Source organism: Liolophura sinensis, chromosome 1 (assembly GCF_032854445.1).
Source record: "Liolophura sinensis isolate JHLJ2023 chromosome 1, CUHK_Ljap_v2, whole genome shotgun sequence".
Classification (NCBI taxonomy): domain Eukaryota; kingdom Metazoa; phylum Mollusca; class Polyplacophora; order Chitonida; family Chitonidae; genus Liolophura; species Liolophura sinensis.
The window spans coordinates 51022060-51041002 of NC_088295.1; the positions used below are offsets into that span (position 1 = coordinate 51022060).

The following is an 18943-nucleotide window of genomic DNA, read 5'->3' on the forward strand; positions in this document are numbered from 1 at the left end:
AATTTAATGTGGGTAAGTATTGGGTGTGGTACCAGTGAGGTTGACGGCTTATATCCGACCCTTGTTAGGGTCCTGGACCAATGACGGTCCCAGACCCAATGAGGTTGATGGCTTATATCCTTGTTAGGGTTCCAAACCCATGAGGTTTATGGCTTACATCCTGTCCTTGTTAGGGTTCCGAATGAATGAGGTTGATGGCTTATATCCTGTCCTTGTTAGGGTTCCGGACCAATGAGGTTGATGGCTTATATCCTGTCCTTGTTAGGGTTCCGGACCAATGAGGTTGATGGCTTATATCCTGTCCTTGTTAGGGTGCTGGACCAATGAGGTTGATGGCTTATATCCCTTGTTAGTCCACCTGTTGCCTTGAAATGACTTTCTTCAGGTTCTTAGGAAAGTGCTGTGGGTTATTTCAGGAACTCTGGTATCCTCCAGCCGTACATGTAATTCTGACCAGCATCACATGTAAAGTAACCGTTTCTTTAGTATGGCCATTTGTTTTCCTAAGCACTTTTCTCCAGCAGCTGAGGTAATATAAGCTAAGGTTAATTGCAACAGAGTTTCTCAAATCTCATTTTTCACAATGAAATGCTGTTTTATTTTCAGTTTTTGCTGTTTGAGGTGACTGAAGGGTCAGAGAGTGGAGCCAAATGGGTGATAGAACAGTGCCAGAAGCTGGGTGTCAACATCAAGGCATTTGTAGCAACAGTGTCCAAATTGCCAACTTGACAGCAACCTACTCTCAAACCCCATTCCTGTGATCATAAACACTCATGCGCACTCAGTCTTCACACTCCCATCGTCACATTGCATTTGTCATATCAAACCTATCCTGTCCAGAAATTGTCTGGAATAAATGTGAATTCCAAAACTCCACCTCTCTCTCAATCATCCATGAAACTCCACCCCCACCCCTACACCGCCACACCCCTAACAATCAAATACATGTTACATCCAAGTGGTGCCAAAAACGCTGAACATGCAATGTGAATCTGACAGAAATTCATCCAGAAGGACCTGTTGAGACAAAGACATTGTAGGCAGTGACTGACTGAGTGACTGACTGACTGGCTGGCCAGCCTCTAAGCTAACAGCTGTAAGTATTTCCTGTGGCTGCTTTTGTTTTTTTCACTAGGCCTTCCCCTAAACCTTCATATCAACCTGCTTTTCTCAAACTGTCGGCAGTGTTCACTTTGGTGTGTTGTGCTTGATGTGGGATGCTTGGTTGTACAGTTTTCTGTAGTTTTGTACAGTTTTCTGTACAGTATTCTGTAGTTTTGTAGAGTTTTCTGTAGACTTGCAACTTTTGTCTTGAAAGTTCAACAGTGATTTATTATTCCCCCTGAGATTCTGTTGACAGCTAATTGGTCCTGTAGCCAGGTGTCTTTAAGACATAGCTCTCTTTGGCTGCATGTCATTGGACAGGTGTACAGAACTTTGCAAACAAGTGCAGATTTGAATCATGTTGCTGAACTTCAAGTGACATCAGGTTGATGTTAAGACATTTTGTTCATGAAAAAATGTGCTGAAAAATACTACACCCAGAGAGAAATTTTGCATATTATGAGCTTCAAATTTACTTCTAGGTTGTAAAGAAACTGTTAGGAAAAAAATGAAGCTCAAGTGATATGGTGCAAGTATTAGTGTTATGTTGAGGTAATTAAAAAGTTATTCTATAATTATAATAACTACATGCCTGATTTTTTACACTAGAACGTGTTAGGTCCAAATTCGTTCCACATTCCAAGGCTATGAGTTGCAAGTCTGTATGCAAAAAAATAACAAAAGCTCCCTATGTATTCTTTTGTTTTTCATTGTGCTCAAGTGTACAAAAAAAAATTCTTTTTGTTGGTACTGTTCCATTTGTGAACAGATGTCCGTCTTGCCTTTTGCTTGAGCTGAACTCAAATCTGTGGAATAAGCAGGACATGTGTATTGTACATTCTGTAGTACACTATATACGTGTGGCTCTGCATCTGTGTCCTACCTGATGGTGAACAATTCTCATTGGCTGAGTGACTTGTGACGCTTGTGAGAAGATTGGTTTTAAGGGTACATCTGTATGTGCATGCAAACTGTAGATTCAAAAAACATAGTTAATGGAAACCTCAGATACTTGTATATATACATTTGTGTAAGTGCATATACAAGTCCGGTTGTTCAGTTCAGTTGTTATGGTTGTAGAACTTGAACATTGAGAAGTTTCTTCCAAATGAGAACTATTTGAGAAGATGTATGTAGATAATTTTGAAGTGTGATACTACATGTAGTCAAACATGTGATGTCAAGGCAAAGATGAAGACCCTATTTGAACTACCTACCAGTAACAGCGATATGTCAAGAACAGATGGATTGGTGGATAGCGTGGAAAACGAAGAATTGTCATCATTTGGATGCAATCTATACTTGGGGAAAGTATAGACAAAAGTGATTGCCTGGAAGAAGTTGTTCAAGAAGAATGTTCAGTGAGAAGGATTTCCAGACAGGCAGCAATTTTGTGAAGAATGTTGGCTGGAAGACTGAAGACAGCGGGCCGAATCGGTTATCTTTTGCAGAAGGTGTAGCTGAGAAGTTCCGTGAGTAATGAAGAAGAAAGAATTTCTTGAGAAACACCACCACCACAACAACAACTGGGTGACATCACGGACTCAAATTCTTACTTCTGGGAAGATTATTTACATGCATGGATACTGTTCTTAAAAAACACGCTTGTGTTAGTTTTAAGGGATGTGTTTTACAAATTTTTTTGTTTAAGTTATGTTTATGATTGTTGGTGTTTTTGAATTTTTTTTGTCCAAGCATTACTATAAGCAGCTGTTGCCTTTGCTATCATGCCTGTGATTTGGGGGGGGTGGGGGAGGGGGTTAATTGCAGAGGTACATGTAAGCAGGTAAGTTGTTGACATGGTTGAAGTCTTCCGTCTTGCTGACCTGTTGTCTTGCTGAAGGCCTATCTGTAATGGGGATAAAGAAGTATACTTTAATTGATAAATTCATTTTGAACACAAACTGGCTTACATCCTATGTAAGCCATAGTTTTAGTTATGCACTTTTGTGAATCATAAATTTCATGATAAGTGGAAGGCCATCGGCATTTTGGCATAATTCTTTTTAAAATAATAATTCAAAGATAACCGACTGAAATGTTTATTTCTTTTGTTGTTAGTGTTTCGTGATACTTTGGAGCTACTTTCCAAAAGCGACTTTGTGTGTCTGTGTGTTGAGTTGTCCTCAATTAATAGGACAATGATTATTGCTGAGCTTGGCAACCTCAAAATTGTCATTTTTGCTAAAGTACATCTACACTCCATGTTCCATGCTTTTGGAAAATAGTCCCCAATATGATGTCATAAATTAATTTACATAAATTTTTGTGTATTTGTGTATTTTTGTATTTCTATGAAGATCCGTTTGTTTGGTCCGTTATTAGTGGTAGACGTTGGACACCTTTAGAATGTTGACTTTTTAATATTTAACGAAGAGGATAGTTTCTTGGATAGGTCGGGTATTTACACGATGACGTTGGTTTGAAAACTGGTTACCCGGACAATTGGCCTTTAAATGCTTCTTGAATAATGAAAAAAAAATTCTCTTTTGCTGATGAAATCAAATGATATTCTAAAGAACTGATTAGAATTTACTTCCAATTGATAAATAAAACGTGGCCAAAGTACTTATACATCGTTGTATATTAATTACATGTTTTGTATGCAATATATTGGAGAACAGATTATCTTGTCTTTGTGTTCTTTGAATTCGCTTTTGCAGTACATATACCTTATTACCTTAAGTGTAGATTCCAAGAAAAACTATGTTAAAGGCAGAAAGAGCCTATACTCACCCAAGGTTAAATCCGCTCCCCACCCTCCACCCACCCAAAGTAATTCTGGCTGTAAGATTTGTAGTCCTGTCTTTGCGGTGACGACTTGTGTGCTGACTGCTAACGTAGCACTCTTGTATTAATAGAGAGCAATGGCCTCTCCCACTTGGGACGGAGTCGCCGTTAGACGGGAAAAGGCATCTCATTCACTTGGATATTTTCGTATATGTATGGAGTAAGTGAGTGATTGGAGTTTAACGTCGTACTTAACATTTTTCAGTTATAAGATGACGAAGGATTCCTTAGAGTGCATGCGATGTGCCTCCTTGTTGCAAGACGGATTTCTACCGCTCTTTTATCTAGTGCTGCTTCACCGAGACGCCTTACCGAAGGCAGGTAAGCTGCCCCTCCTAAGCCAGGGTCAACCAGTCGTTGCACTGTCTCCTTCATGCAGAACGCCAAGCAAGGAAGTCACAACTTCCTCTTTTAAGGTCTTAGGTGTGGCTTAACCCAGGATTGATCCTGGATCCACCGCTCCCGAAGCAGACCTACATGTATGGAATAATTTTTAAGAACAACCTGTCTGCTATTTATAACTTATAAGATATCAATTGGCTCCACCTGTTGACAGTTACGTTTTCAAGACGTTTTATTGTGGACGTCATATATGATTGAATTTACTTTATTACAAATTGTTGCATGTATAAGATCTGGATCAGGTAAAGGATGCAAATGATTGAAATCAGCAAAATAATACAGCACGGGTAAACTGGGACAAGAACTCAAAAAATCAGGAGGCAAGTAGGCCAGGTGTCTGGTACACTGTGACTGGGTGAGTTGTCAGTGTAGACGTATTTGTCAAGAAGCATCAGTTACACCTTTCCATAGACGATAGCGTTGGGATAGTCATTTTACAAGGATATTCTGTGGACCAACCTGAAGTAAAATTCTGGCTTTAAATGCATGTTCCACAGGACGTAGAGATCAGGCCGTCGGATGTGTTTTCTCAGAGGATGAAGATTCGTAAGAAAAGAATTCAAGATGGTTAGCGCTGTAACTACCACGTATTTATCCAATGAGCTCTCGCTGTTTCGGCTGCATCTCTTGTCAGGAGGTTCATCATGCACATGGCGTAGGTCGCGATGATCTGTAAATTAGTAAACGTCCTCGTGGATGTTGTACTTGTCACTATGACAACAAATTCTAGTAACCGTCCATCTCGTGGATGTTGAACTTATTACGAGGACGACAAATTCTAGTAACCGTTCTCCCCGTGGATGTTGTACTTGTAACTAGGACGACAAATTCTAGTAACCGTTCTCGTCGTTGTTGAACTTGTAACTAGGACGACAAATTCTAGTAACCGTCCATCTCGTGGATGTTGTACTTGTAATCAGGAGGACAAAATTGTAGTAACCGCCCTCTTCGTGGATGTTGAACTTAACTAGGACGACAAATTCTAGTAACCGTCCATCTCGTGGATGTTGTACTTGTAATCAGGAGGACAAATTGTAGTAACCGCCCTCTTCGTGGATGTTGAACTTAACTAGGACGACAAATTCTAGTAACCGTCCATCTCGTGGATGTTGTACTTGTAATCAGGAGGACAAATTGTAGTAACCGCCCTCTTCGTGGATGTTGAACTTAACTAGGACGACAAATTCTGGTAACCGACCTCCTCGTGGGTGTTAAAAATGTAACTAGGACGACAAATTCAAGTAATCGTCCATCTCGTGGATGTTGTACGTGTAATCAGGAAGACAAATTCTAGTAACCGTCCATCTCGTGAATGTTGAACTTGTAACGAGGACGACAAATTCTAGTAGCCGTTCTCGTGGATGTTGAAAAAAGTATAGCATTTAGGAGGAGGATGGTGACTAAATTACATTCCTAGGCCTATATACGTATTAACCAAAACATCCGTGTCGAGGTCGGTGGTTGATTTACTACCTTTCCCTTTGTAGAAGTTTGAAAAACATACACGAGAAAAGCGGTGCCAGAAATATACCTATAGATGTATGTTAACCCTATACATTTAAATAGGAACACGTGATGAAGGCAGAATAAACCTATGCAGCCGGTAAATATAACATGTACGCCTGTAGCTTGAAGAAAATAATAATAAAAGAAACAAATCCCTGAGGTGTCTAATTTACCACAGGTATAAAATACAACGTCCACAAGCAGGACGGTTACAGGTTTACCTTCCTGTCGTCATAATGCACAATGTATGCATGATGAGGGAGGTGGCTTAAATACCTTCCCATATATAGGCCCTTAGTAGAAACGTATAACATCCGCGAGGAGGACGGCAGCTGCAAACACGGAACTCTGATTTGAATGGCGCAGCTACGAGAGTTGCTAAAACGAAATAAAAATCGGAGGAATTTTGCTCCGCCTCTGAGCAGAAAAGTTCCACAAGTAGCATAATGTCAAGTAACAAGTAACATAACATTTTAAGTCCACATAACAGATATGTTTATGGGGCCTCCGTGGCTCAGTTGATTAGCACGCTAGCGCAGCGTAATGACCAGGAGTCTCTCACCAATGCGGTCGCTGTGAGTTCAAGTCCAGCTCATGCTAGCTTCCTCTCCGGCCGTACGTGGGAACGTCTGTCGGCAAACTGCGGATGGTCGTGGGTTTCCCCCGGGCTGTGCCCGGTTTCCACCATAATGCTGGTTATTTAAATGTTATTTAAATAAAACCGAAGCCTCTCAGTCTGCCGAACTTGGTTAAAATGCCGTGACATTACAAGTACACACCGCTTTGGTGGCATACTGGTTAGAGTGTCTGCCTCGAAGTCAGGAGACACCATTCCCATCCTACCCACCGCAAAAAAGTATCACCTCTATATACCACCACCAAACTGAGAAAAAAAAATCAGCCTACTCGTTGAAAATTGTGGACCGAAACTTCAGTAATGATAAATGTAACTGCTCTGGAGTCGGACCCTTTAGATTTATATTGGCCAAGACTAGATTTAAGTCATATTTTATATTCAAAATTCAAAACTCAGCAGCCAATGCTCTCAAAGTCAAAGCATAATAGCAGCAGTTTTAGTTCATATTTAATATAGTCTGGTACATATATTTTTGTACACGAAGTACAAAACTGACGACTTGGTTTTAAGTTAAAAATGGTATTAAGTTTTAAACCAGTTTTGAACAACCGGACACTGATGCCGTGACTGTCTCGTTTGGATGGATTTCAAAAGGGCTTTGTACGGAGTATAGGTTAACTGCACGGGGGGTGACACACTTGTAATTTAATATACATGGGGGTCGGAGCAAACAAAACATCTAGTAGTTATGTATACATATATCCGGTGGTTAGGTGTCACGCGTGGGTTTTCCCCCAATACTTATCCTCACGTGCTTTGATATCAAGGATGTGATTATTACTATTAAGCCTGAAGTAAAACCCTGCACTTAAGAGAAGAAAACAAACACCCTATTTACATGGCTCCATTTTGAAGAGATTTTGTGGTGATCACACCCAGATTTTAGTTTAGGGATGATCTGTTGTCTCGATGTGGGTGTGGTGAATTCGGCTTGTGAATTCTTTCAAACCATTTTTTCCCAAGCTGGCGTCCAATAAAGCACATAGGCCTATAAGCCACAGTAATGCCGGCCCCTATAGCACAGTTGGTTGAGCGTCCGCTTCGGGAGCGCTTGATCCAGGGTCAAGCCAGGGTCGAGTCACACCTAAGACCTTAAAAGAGGAAGATGTCACTTGACCCATATCCGGCGGGGCGTCTCAGTGAAGCAGCACTAGATAAAAGGACGGTGGAAATCCGTCCTGCAACAAGGAGGCACATTACACGTACAAGCAATCTAAGCACTTCTTCGTTGTCATATGACTGAAAAATTGTTAAGTACGACGTTAAACCCCAAGCACTCACTCACTCATATTAACGTGGGAATTAAAAATACCAAAACATAAAGAACCTAAATGATATGAATCATGAGGATAAAAAATTTATGACAATGTGAACTAATATGAAGTTTATTTAATATATAATTACTGAGTCATCAGAAATCGCCTTAAACGAATATATCCGGCTCTGTGTGAAAAAAAAAATCTTCTCGGTGATACACATGCGTGTAGGCTGATTCTCTCCCCTCACCCTCGCCATAAGATACATCACGTTTCACCCCACCTACATTTAGGCCTACAATCCAAAAAACGCAAAAACCACAAGGCATTCCAGACACATACTTTTAACGAAATGAAGAACTATGCAAAGCTGTTATTTGGATGACCATTCTGAGTAAAACGAGCATCCACTGGTAATATATATATATTGACTGTGAATGTAACGACTAATTTGGAATCCAACCGATCTCAGAGCTGCTACATGTATTACAGGCACTAAGATGCTGCTTAGAAGTAAGTATTGTGGCAGTATGAATTATAGCGCTCGTACTTGTCTAAGAAACTTTAAAATTTCGAAACAATTACTTCAGTCAGCCGTTCAGGTATTTTATGTCCGCTACGCTGAAATGTTGAAACAAATGAAGGAAATGTTTGTGAAGTGCCCTATTCAAAATATAAACAAGGTAAATGACACAAAATTTCGCCAATTAAGTACATTTTTAGAGGTATATAAGTGTGTCACAAACATTACCTTTGGTGTTGGACACTTTTCCTGTAGCGTACCATCCTACCTTCCTGGGGCCTCCGTGGCTCAGTTGGTTAGCACGCTAGCGCAGCGTAATGACCCAGGGGTCTCTCACCAATGCGGTCGCTGTGAGTTCAAGCCGAACTCATGCTGGCTTCGTCTCCGGCCGTACGTGGGAAGGTATGTCAGCAACCTGCGGATGGTTGTGGGTTTCCCCCAGGCTCTGCCCGGTTTCCACCCACCATAATGCTGGCCGCCGTCGTATAAGTGAAATATTCTTGAGTACGGCGTAAAATACCAATCAAATAAATAAATAAATAAATCCTACCTTCCTAACACGCCACAGAACCCCTCTCACAGAATCAAGCAAAACGTACAACTCAGTCATGGCTGAAATGTAACTCACAGACCGAGGGTGTGTATTCGTGTCTTGGTATCTTGTAGAACCATGTACATCAATGTATCTGTTGTATTCCACGTGAGTCTGATTAAAAGCTCATTAAAGTTATTTCCTGAAATATTAAGTTTAAGAGCAAAATATGATTTGACAGTATACAGAAGTCATTGATGCATTCCTCAATATAGACACCATAGACAAGATATGAAAAAAAAAAACCCAGTGAAACCTATTTATTAAGAAGTTCAAGTCCAGCTCATGCTGGCTTCCTCTCAGGCCGTAAGTGGGAAGGTCTGACAGCAACCTGTGTATGGTTGTGGGTTTCCTCCGGGCTGTGCCCGGTTTCCTCCCACCATAATGCTGGCCGCCGTCGTATAAGTGAAATATTCTTGAGTACGGCGTAAAACACCAATCAAATAAATAAATAAATATTCATAAAGAAATGTCAGATAACTATGCCTATAAGTATAGGCATATCAACTCGTGTCAATCTGTCATCATGGACCGATGCAGGTCCAGTGCGTATATACATCTTATACTTGGTTGACATCATATGGCGTTCCAGTGAGGAAGTACTACTTATAGGACAATTTGAGGATCATCTTGCCTTCAACAAGGGGCAAGGGGAAATCTATTGTTAACTCTAGCTCTGACTTTTGGGAAATTTAATTACTTTTATGGGTAACACTACAGTTTCCAAGTCGATATACCTCCATGCTCAGATACCTCCATGCTCAGATACCTCCATGCTTAGATACCTCCATGCTCAGATACCTCCATGCTCAGATACCTCCATGCTCAGATACCTCCATGCTCAGATACCTCCATGCTTAGATACCTCCATGCTCAGATACCTGCATGTGAGGTTTATTGGTTTCTGGGTCATTACCAAGATTTGGGCGAAAAGTTTTCGACAGAGTTTGTTTTGCATGTTGTTTAATGCATAACCACCGAAGAAAATGTTAATCTGAACAAGAATACACAAATAATATTTTCTGGTAACAAAGTAGAGGGACGTCCGTCTGTTATATACGTTGCTGATAAGTTCTATTTAACAAAGATAAACGACGACAGTGTGATATCTGGCAAATTGTCACACGTAACCGGACCGCTGAAATACGGCCTCTTTCTCACTTTACCTCAGTTAGACTTTTATTCTCTGAGATTTATTTTTTGAGAATGTGATCACAGGCAGTGCTGGACCTCAATATCGCGCAGTGGACATCGTGTGGTTCGAGGGACTGGGAAGCCTGTTCTTTCTGATCGGGATTCTCGTGAAGTTTGAAGTTTTTCGTGTGTCCGCACGACATAGTCCACACAAGTCACTGATTCTGGGTGCACTGGATTTAGGCGGTGTGTTTCCAGCAACGGCTCTTCCGTGGATAATTCAGTCTGCAATACCATGTTATCATGTTCTTCACAGTACAGTGAATTTTCGCTGACATGCTTCGACACTTCGTTAATAGAAATGTTCCCAAGTTCAATTTGTGTTGAAATATTTGTCCTACGCCTGCTGATTGCGCTGTCTCTACGCGAGGTAAGATGTTCTTCTTTGTGAAGTGGATTCCAGATGTGTGCCCTTTCCGAGACATTCATTTTTAACTTCCGACCCGATCTGCCATTTAAACGTAACACTGCTAGGCAGCATAGACTTGACAACACGCCTCCCGCACATATCACACACCAAATCACTACATGGAGGAACTTAGGGATTCCCGAGTTTGCTGGGAGGACGGTTACATCGACAACTGTGATGTTCGGTGAAATCGAAACAGAATCTGGAGAGATCAACAAAGTATAGGGTTATAAAAATCTGGATTAATAAATTTTAGTTATAGGCCTTCAGCGACTCTCATTGTCATAGCTCTTCATATGAAAACAATGGCATACCATGCGTACGAGAAAATGCTGATAATACCTCAAGGTAAAAAAACTAATCGGTCGATTTACTTCACAAGTTTCGGATCTGAATGTCGAGGCGTCCTTGTGTCTTCAACGGATTTCATTGTGCGAGCACTGGTACTTAATAATCTAAGTCTATGTATTATAGATACATGTAAACGTTTGACTACTTCCATTTTCACTTTTCGTTCAGCTCCCTTGTGTTTTGTTACTTTCATAATACGATTGTGATGAACGATGATTCTATCAAAACAGTTTTCAGCAGTATCACTTTGGGCAGTGTTTTCTTTCGGCATATGATTTGGTGCTGTATATTCAAGCACACGTTCGCAGATGAGCCGAGTATATAACCCAACGTATTTTAAAGCAATATACTGTCATGGTCATCAATAATGAATACACCTACTGTCAGCTGAAGCCGAACGTTATTGGGTTCTCGTGAATATGTTCGCATTTAAATCTCAATGTGATCAATACCTGAAACTTGTATGTCGTCTCGGCTAAATCCGAATGGTGGTCTCTCAAGGGGCATGCAAATGTAGTCCGGATTCCCTCCGTTTCTGGCACACTCCGGCACGGTCGCTGTGAGATTAGGGTGCTGCGGGTAACAGTAACTACATTTCCAACATTGGTTTAGATATGTGCTTCTGAAATAACCTAGAAGAAGATGGCGGAAACATACGGTGTCAGAAGGAAGACTGATCTATGAATAGACATTTCATTCTGAGCTTCATATAGAAAAAAAAAAAACACAGGGATGAACAGTCGGCCTTTAAGGTGAATTGCAAAGGTTTTTGGTGTGAAACTAAAAGTTATTACGCAGAGTAGATACATGGTGACGCTCCTCTTGGATTTGGAACGTCGTCACGTCAAACCGATCCTGGTCCATTCATTCTCAACCATTTCCAAATAACTGCTACTGTTTGCTGCATATGGATGACGAGCACCAGTAATGACGGTGCGACGTTCTACAAAAAGACAGATAAGCTACGGGTAGATTCTCATTCAGCCTTACATAGGACCATTGCAAAGATTTAAAATAAAATACTTAGTTATTATTTTCGCGGGGAAAAAATACTGCCATAATCTTATAAAACAAAAAGAAATGCCTACTGATGATATTTTTGTGAAAACTGAAAGAAATGAAGTTCACCATTAACGGTCACGTCTGATATATTTCAGTCATATCGTTATGATTCTGTGCGGAAATCGGCCTTAAAGAATTGCAAGCCTTCCCTAATACTCACTGTCAATATCGTATCTACGACTTCATTTATTACTGCAAAAACTGGTTTGTTAAGATTATTCCATCAAACGCCTTCACGTTTCTGAAGTTTTAAAATGAGTATAATTCTCTTGTAAGTAAATATGGACGGAATGCACAGAATCTCTGGTCCGCTTCGGGGCGGTAGATCCAGGATCAATCTTGGGTCGAGTCACACCTAAGACCTTAAAAGAGGGAGTTGTAACTTCCTCGCTTGGCCTTCAGAATGGAGGGGATAGTGCAACGACTGGTTGACCTGTAGCAGTATAATGGCTCGGGCGGGGCACCTTACTTGCCTTCGGTAAGGCGTCTCAGTCAATCAGCACTAGATAAAAGAGCGGTGGAAATCCGTCCTGTAACAAGGAGGCCCATTACAAACACCCTAAGGATTCCATCGTAGTTATATCACTGAAAAATTGTTGAGTACGACGTTAAAAACCAAGCACTCACTCACTCACTCTCACAGAATCTCTGACAATGACTCTGCCTCATAACTGTGTGCCATACCCCTTAACCCATGCTAGGGGCCATATATTCATCGTTATTCACGTTGGATATATATGAACAGTTGCATTCAAGTTTCGATTATCGACATCTTATTAACTAACATAGTAAATGATTTGAATACTGATTTAATTCATTTGCCAAGAATATTCCATGGATAGTCTTTCTATCATCATTGAAAAACTGTAGGCAGCTTCTTTTTGCATGAATCCGTCTTAATTTTGTACTTTCTGTACTTTCTTTGTTCTTTGATGATAAACGATGATAAACGTTCTTCGCTGTGGCCGGGAACCTTAATTTTCGTTGACGGTAGATACACAAATGTCTCTTTAAACGAATAGATTCATTACAGAAAGCGCCTGCGGAAGTGTTTGGAGGCTGTCTTGTACGTTTTTGAAACTAGCACAGACTTTATAAAGCTCCCCACTCCATTTTGTAATAATTACATTGAACTCAAGCTTTTTGGTTAGTATTAAATTGTAAGTTATGTTGAAGGCTCTATCATTTTAAGGAATTTGGCATTACGTTCACTTTCCTTTATTTAAAACCCACCCTGCTGTCAGTCGTGTCTTTACATGGCTAAAAGCACATTTGTGCCGTTAGGTCTGCATGTTAAGCGACACAGATTTCCTGTCATCACTTGCATGCTTGCCCCTGACATTCCAGACCTGGGCCAATCGCGTCATTCCTTAAAAGTATAATATAGCGATGTATCAATAGTTTGATGTCATAGGTGGGTTTTAATTCAGATTCTGGTCACTCGAAAACTACGTTTCCTGGGTAAAACAGCCGTAAAGTCAAGACTGGTTTCTAGGCAGTAACGTACTGACAAGTCCATGAACCTGTGTCTGATCAACCAGAAGAATGCGAAAGAATCCTACACAAGCATATATATATATATATATATATATATATATATATATATATATAAGGCTGCCTACCTTTCTTGCAGTCTCCACAGATAGTATCGCTGGTTGTTGTACATTTCCTGACACGTGCTTCGTGAGGATCACACTGGCGACACTTTTGACAAGTAGTCACGTGACTTTTCTTCGCGGAGAAAGCTCCTCGGATGCATGGCTTACATATAGTGTTGTTTTCACCCTGGCACTTCTGTGTCACTCCGCTGCCACGTCGACACTTCCTACATGTTCGACACTGGCCTTTAAATAGGTACTTGCCTTCAGGACAGGAGCAGATTGTGTCGTGATCATCGGCACAGGTCTGTGTCTCTACACTATTAACGGGACATCGGCTACAAGGCAGACAACTCTCGGAACCATTTGGCCAGCTTTCTTGGAAAAATCCAATACCACATCGAGAGACGGTCTGTCAAGAGATAGAAGACATTTGAGCATGTCTTTGAAACTAATTACCAGGTTGTTTCTTTGCCGTTCTGTTCATTTTTGTTCCCATCTTCTGGCACCCAAATAATGTCTGCCCAAAATATGCGAAATACAGATAATTTCAACAACACGGCCGAATTGGGAGGGCTTATTTAGCACCGAATTTAGCAATCATATACCGCATCGAAAATCATAAATGTAAATCTTTTCCCATGTGAACATTTTTTTCCATAAACTGTAGCTTGATGAGAACAACTTTAGCTCATTAACAATTTATCATTATGGAATATATATATATATATATATACGACCCCATTTTTTTTAATGACGTCAGCAAGGATATGGTCTCTTAATTTGTATAAATAATATAACAACAACTTTTCTACCTCGTTCATTTATCATGAAAAAATAGCTTGGCCATCGCACCTGGACCCTTTAATATCGAGCATGAAATATAGGCCTTATGTGTACAGTGCTGTCATAATTGCTGAGAATGTATATAGTGAAGCAAATGTAATTAAGATGAAACTGTTGATATACTGAATTTACTCTAATAGCCACGGTCCTTGCTATTCACGAATAATTGACCAGGGAACAACATGCTTTTGCACTTCGAGAAAAAATGCTGTTACTATATGTACATAATATCATAGTTTGTCAAAGGTAAACGAAACAGGAAATTTTTATGTACAGTGATTTATCAGCTTACTCATGTTCATAGAAGAAATTCTAAACGCATGTCTAGAAATGTATGGGACTTCCCGTGAAAAGACTGGGTATGTGTCCTTTTCAGTTACAACGAACTCCATGAAAGGGCATTGAAAAGCCCAGAAGTGATACAGGCCTAACATGTCGTGTATATGTTTATATACAAATTATAGCCTCATGAAAGCACTGTCCTAATCTTTTGTAAATCTGCGCCAGGCTGGAATTCTTGACATATATAATAATGTGTATTCTGTGAGTCAGTCCCCTAGCTGTGGTCTATATATATATATATATATATATATATATATATATATATATATATATATATACGTTCTATTCGCCACGTCCATAGGTGTATTCGAAACCCTGTGGCAAAAAAAGAGGATGTTTGACATACTTGATTTCTGTATTTATTTGATTGTTTTTTGTTTTTTTTTACGCCCTATCCGCTTAAACTCAAGGTAATGTTTTACTTATACAACGGCGGACATACCTGTTTATGGTAATTGTATACTGCCATGTCTGTACGTTGTATATACATGTATTTGTAGTGCAGATTTTTGTCTATAGAGAGAATCTAAAATGATTCTTAAATAGGTTATATATGTGGGTCAATATAGAATGTATACGTAAACTTGGCCATACTATCGTCACTTTGCACACGAAATGTATACAATTGTGCAATAACAAATCTTTCATAATAGACAAAAAAAGAATGATGGACTATATTTAACAAAGGGTGCTATCAGTTTGGATACGTATACATGGAATTTGGAAATACAAAATACAGCAGTTAAGGCATTGCTGTTGGAAAGGATTGGCCGATATACATTACACATCAGCTGAGTATAATCTGTGAAGTGAGACAAAATATAGACTACACGCCCACTTTGTCTGCACTTGTGAACACACCCTAGTCAACTGCCCTATCGCGGTTTTATGTGGGAATGTCATATTCACCCATTCACCTTAAGGATAATGAGTTCACGTAATTTTATTCCCAAATAAAATTTCTGACAAGTACGCGTATATCTATATACGCCTACGCCAGACCCCAAACACCTACTCATAACTGAACACAGATCTGATACACGGCTGCGTGGCAGCCATGCTGTATTTCACCTCAAGTTTGTGTATAAAAATATACTTTCAGCATATAGACGCCATAAACTGATACTTTTGATGCCAACACTATTTTTTTCCTGATAAGCAATTAATCAAACAGCACAGCGGTCAATAATCAAACTGCAAATCAAATCAAACATTTCAATAAGAATCAAGCAATATGTGTCACTTGAAAAATGAACTTTTAAAGCAGTCCAGGCCTAAAGCCGATATACATGCGAGCCGTTTTTTTTATAATCAGGTTTGGGCTTCACGTTCCAGACTAAAATTAACAGCTTAAAGAGGCTATACCGAAGATTGTGGCACAAAACCCAAAGGCCATATTCGCTAATCAAATCAGATTTTCTGTATTTGCCAAAACCTATTTCAAATTATTGCTTTTCAGTCACAATCAGACTTGTGTCTGCACAATTTATTGTGTTAAAATCATTCTACAGTGAAGAAAAAGTTTTAATACGACACGCTTTATAAATCTAAGAACATCATTACAGATTTTGAAAGGTAACATGTGCACAGACGAAGCTGATATTTTGTGAAAGATTATTATTTGTATAGTGTTATAAAATAATAGGAAAAATTCGATTGGATTTTATTGGCGATGATTAAGTAAATTAGCCTAATATGGCAGGAGTACAGGTCATGTATATGCATGTAGGTCTACAATTAATGCAGGTCTATAAAATATAACTGACAACGGCAATTACTTCCTTGTTAAAGTGAACAAAAAGTCTGCCAGCATATAAAAACACAGAAAAAAGGACATGGGACACAAGGTGTAAGAAATTCTGTAAACTTTTGAAAGATTAGATAAAGTTCAGCATTGAGGATATGGCACTGATGGACAATTCACTCCGAGTAGCCATGTTGTAGAAGCCTTATGAACTTGGCAACGTAATAATTGGCTGTTGCGTCAAAAAACCTATTAGCTCTTAATTGTCAGGGTGGTTTCTTATAGTAGATATACAGATATCGATGTAATAAATTAGATTTTGCGGTTAGTTTAAGTACTAAACTGATGCATTTTCGACCACGTGGTCATGAACAGAGACACGAGAACGCCTGCCCGTGTCATAATGCGTACATGTTGGGCAGGATACTGCAGTAACCTGAGCTGGCAAGAAAACCGCATTGGGAGAGTCATTGGTTGAAGAAAAATATTGTGGCGTTGCATTATTCTTCTTTAGCAAAATAAGATTTATTACGAAAATATCTAACCGAAATCTGCATGAAAGAGTCTCTTATAAATCAGAAGGTCCTGCTATGTTCGGTAGATTTCCTGAAGTTGGTACAGCCAGCTAGGCCAAATGCTTACATCCATTCTGGAATGCTGCTCTCTTAATTAATTCAGTTTTAGTGGCTGACTCTGTGTTCGCTTTTACTATATTCAGGCCTACATTTTGGTTCAGAATTGTCTCCCAGAATTTTGAAGCGAAGAATACTTCAAGCATTGCAAAAATAATCCGAGATATTTAATGTTAGTGATTTTGCTGAATCAAACAGCCTCAAGCTTATCCAGAAGTTTCAGTTACACAGGTTCCTACTTTACGACGTCTCAGACATATTTGGCCCCTTCCACTTTTTACTTGCAGGGCGAATTTCACCATGCAGGAAATGCAAGGTGTATGGGGCTATATGTAGCGCCACAATTTCAGTATTCGCCGAAAAAGAAAATATATATATATATATATATATATATATATATATATATATATATATATGTCGATCCATTAATGCTCATTTGAATTCACAAACTCGATCTCCCCATGCCCTAAAATAACTTAGAACTAGTCTGCGGTTGCGGAGCTTCCGGGGTCTAAGTGGACCCTGGACTCTCGCCTTAAAGTAAAAGAAAGTTAAACTATGAAGAAAGGTTTATCGTACGGGCAACTGAAAACTATGTCTAAAAAATACTTTCATTTATTCTTTTTTAGATTTTTTTACGAGTGTTGAAAGACACTCAAATATCTGAATACTATGGTGGGCTTTATGAGTCATAATGATGGTATCTAGGAACTCTGTGGTCACAGAGTTTTCTGATGTTTACCAGACGGAAGGAATTTTTGGGAACATTATTTCAGTAATCTTTTACTGATGGGTAAGAAGTCATTTCAACATTCAGTATAGTGATTAGAGTTGGGATAACTTCAAGCAGCGTCAGAATTCCTAACCGTTGATAGTGCGGTTCATAAAGCCCACCTAAAATTCAAATCTTTGAACGCCATTAACTCTTTCCACAAAAATGTAAAAAAAAAATTAATGAAAGTATGTTTATGCCTAGTTTTAAATGGTCTAATTAGTGATGCCTACTTCGATGTTTTAGAGGTCTTTTCCTTTAATGTGCTTGGACACTTGCCCACCCCCCAACTCTCCCCATCACTTAGCATGCCATCATTTACCAGAATAGGAGTATGTATTTATCGATGGGGTTTTCCCTCCGTGATTATGTGACTTGTGCAGGTTACCGGGCTATATTCGAGCAATTTTAGCCAGGTCAAGCGGTGAACTCGTTTTATGAGAAGTGTACATTTACTTACGGAGGTAGAGATGACAGCGGTTTCCACGGTTTGGATATGTATGCTGGTGAGCAGCAAAAACCCAATCATGGCGCCTGCAAATGCCTCAGCGAACTAGCGTTGGTACTGTTTAAGCTCGCCGTGAATCTCATTTTTCACAGAAGAGTGATTCACCGTACTTCCCAAAGTCTAACGTTACCGTTTCAGGTCATGGGGAATCCCCGTGGAGATTTCGCAACTACATTTTAAGCCTACCCTATAGCCATTTCGCTCAAGCCACGTAGGCCTAGTTTTTTTTTTTTAGTAGCATCAGTTACTTGAGTTGTTTAGTTAGCGTTATCAGAGTGATTAAATGCTTCCCTTGGTATATCATGTTCAAAACATAATTAAGATGTTTTGAATGTAAATAACTGACAATTTGAAAAAAGTTTACAGCGGCAACTGTTATTTCCTGGGCCACCATTATTATAAAACCTTAATAAAGATCGTTTCTGAAAAAAAGATAAGGTTTAATCACGCAGGCCTACACCTCAGGCGGTACCCAAATCAAATAACATAACTTCATAATTAACTTCCTGCCTGACACCATGTCCTACTTACACATGCTCAACGTCAGTGCAGTATGCGGGGGGGGGGGGGGGGGGGGTGGCTGGCCTCCATGGCTCAGTCGGTTAAAGCGCTAGCGCAGCGTAATGACCCAGGGGTCTCTCACCATTGCGGTCGCTGTGAGTTCAAGTCCATTTC

At 39.7% G+C, this 18943-nt stretch overlaps 2 protein-coding genes across 4 annotated transcripts in view; one reads left to right on the plus strand and one right to left on the minus strand.

Annotated features, from left to right (window-relative positions):
* The window catches only part of LOC135461897 (zinc finger C3H1 domain-containing protein-like), a 37566-nt gene extending 34724 nt beyond the window's left edge, over positions 1-2842 (plus strand). The window contains exon 34 of the mRNA XM_064739179.1: positions 607-2842. Within this exon, the coding sequence (XP_064595249.1) occupies positions 607-729 (123 nt within the window). The 3' untranslated portion in view covers positions 730-2842. The remainder of the gene's footprint in view (positions 1-606) is intronic.
* A 5708-nt stretch (positions 2843-8550) lies between these two features.
* Positions 8551-18366, minus strand: LOC135482179 (tumor necrosis factor receptor superfamily member 1A-like). Of its 3 annotated transcripts, none has more exons than XM_064762043.1 (5): positions 18221-18366; positions 13449-13836; positions 11217-11396; positions 9628-10615; positions 8551-9547 (listed from the first exon to the last, which is right to left on the minus strand). In XM_064762043.1, the coding sequence occupies exons 1-4, from the start codon at positions 18287-18289 to the stop codon at positions 10023-10025; spliced, it is 1230 nt and encodes a 409-aa protein (XP_064618113.1). In that variant the 5' UTR covers positions 18290-18366; the 3' UTR covers positions 8551-9547; positions 9628-10022. The 3 variants fall into 3 exon arrangements, with proteins under 3 accessions (XP_064618113.1, XP_064618114.1, XP_064618115.1); XM_064762044.1 differs by having other exon boundaries at positions 11217-11707; XM_064762045.1 differs by lacking the exons at positions 8551-9547; positions 9628-10615 and adding an exon at positions 11559-11707 and having other exon boundaries at positions 11383-11396.
* Between the last annotated feature and the right edge of the window lie 577 nt (positions 18367-18943).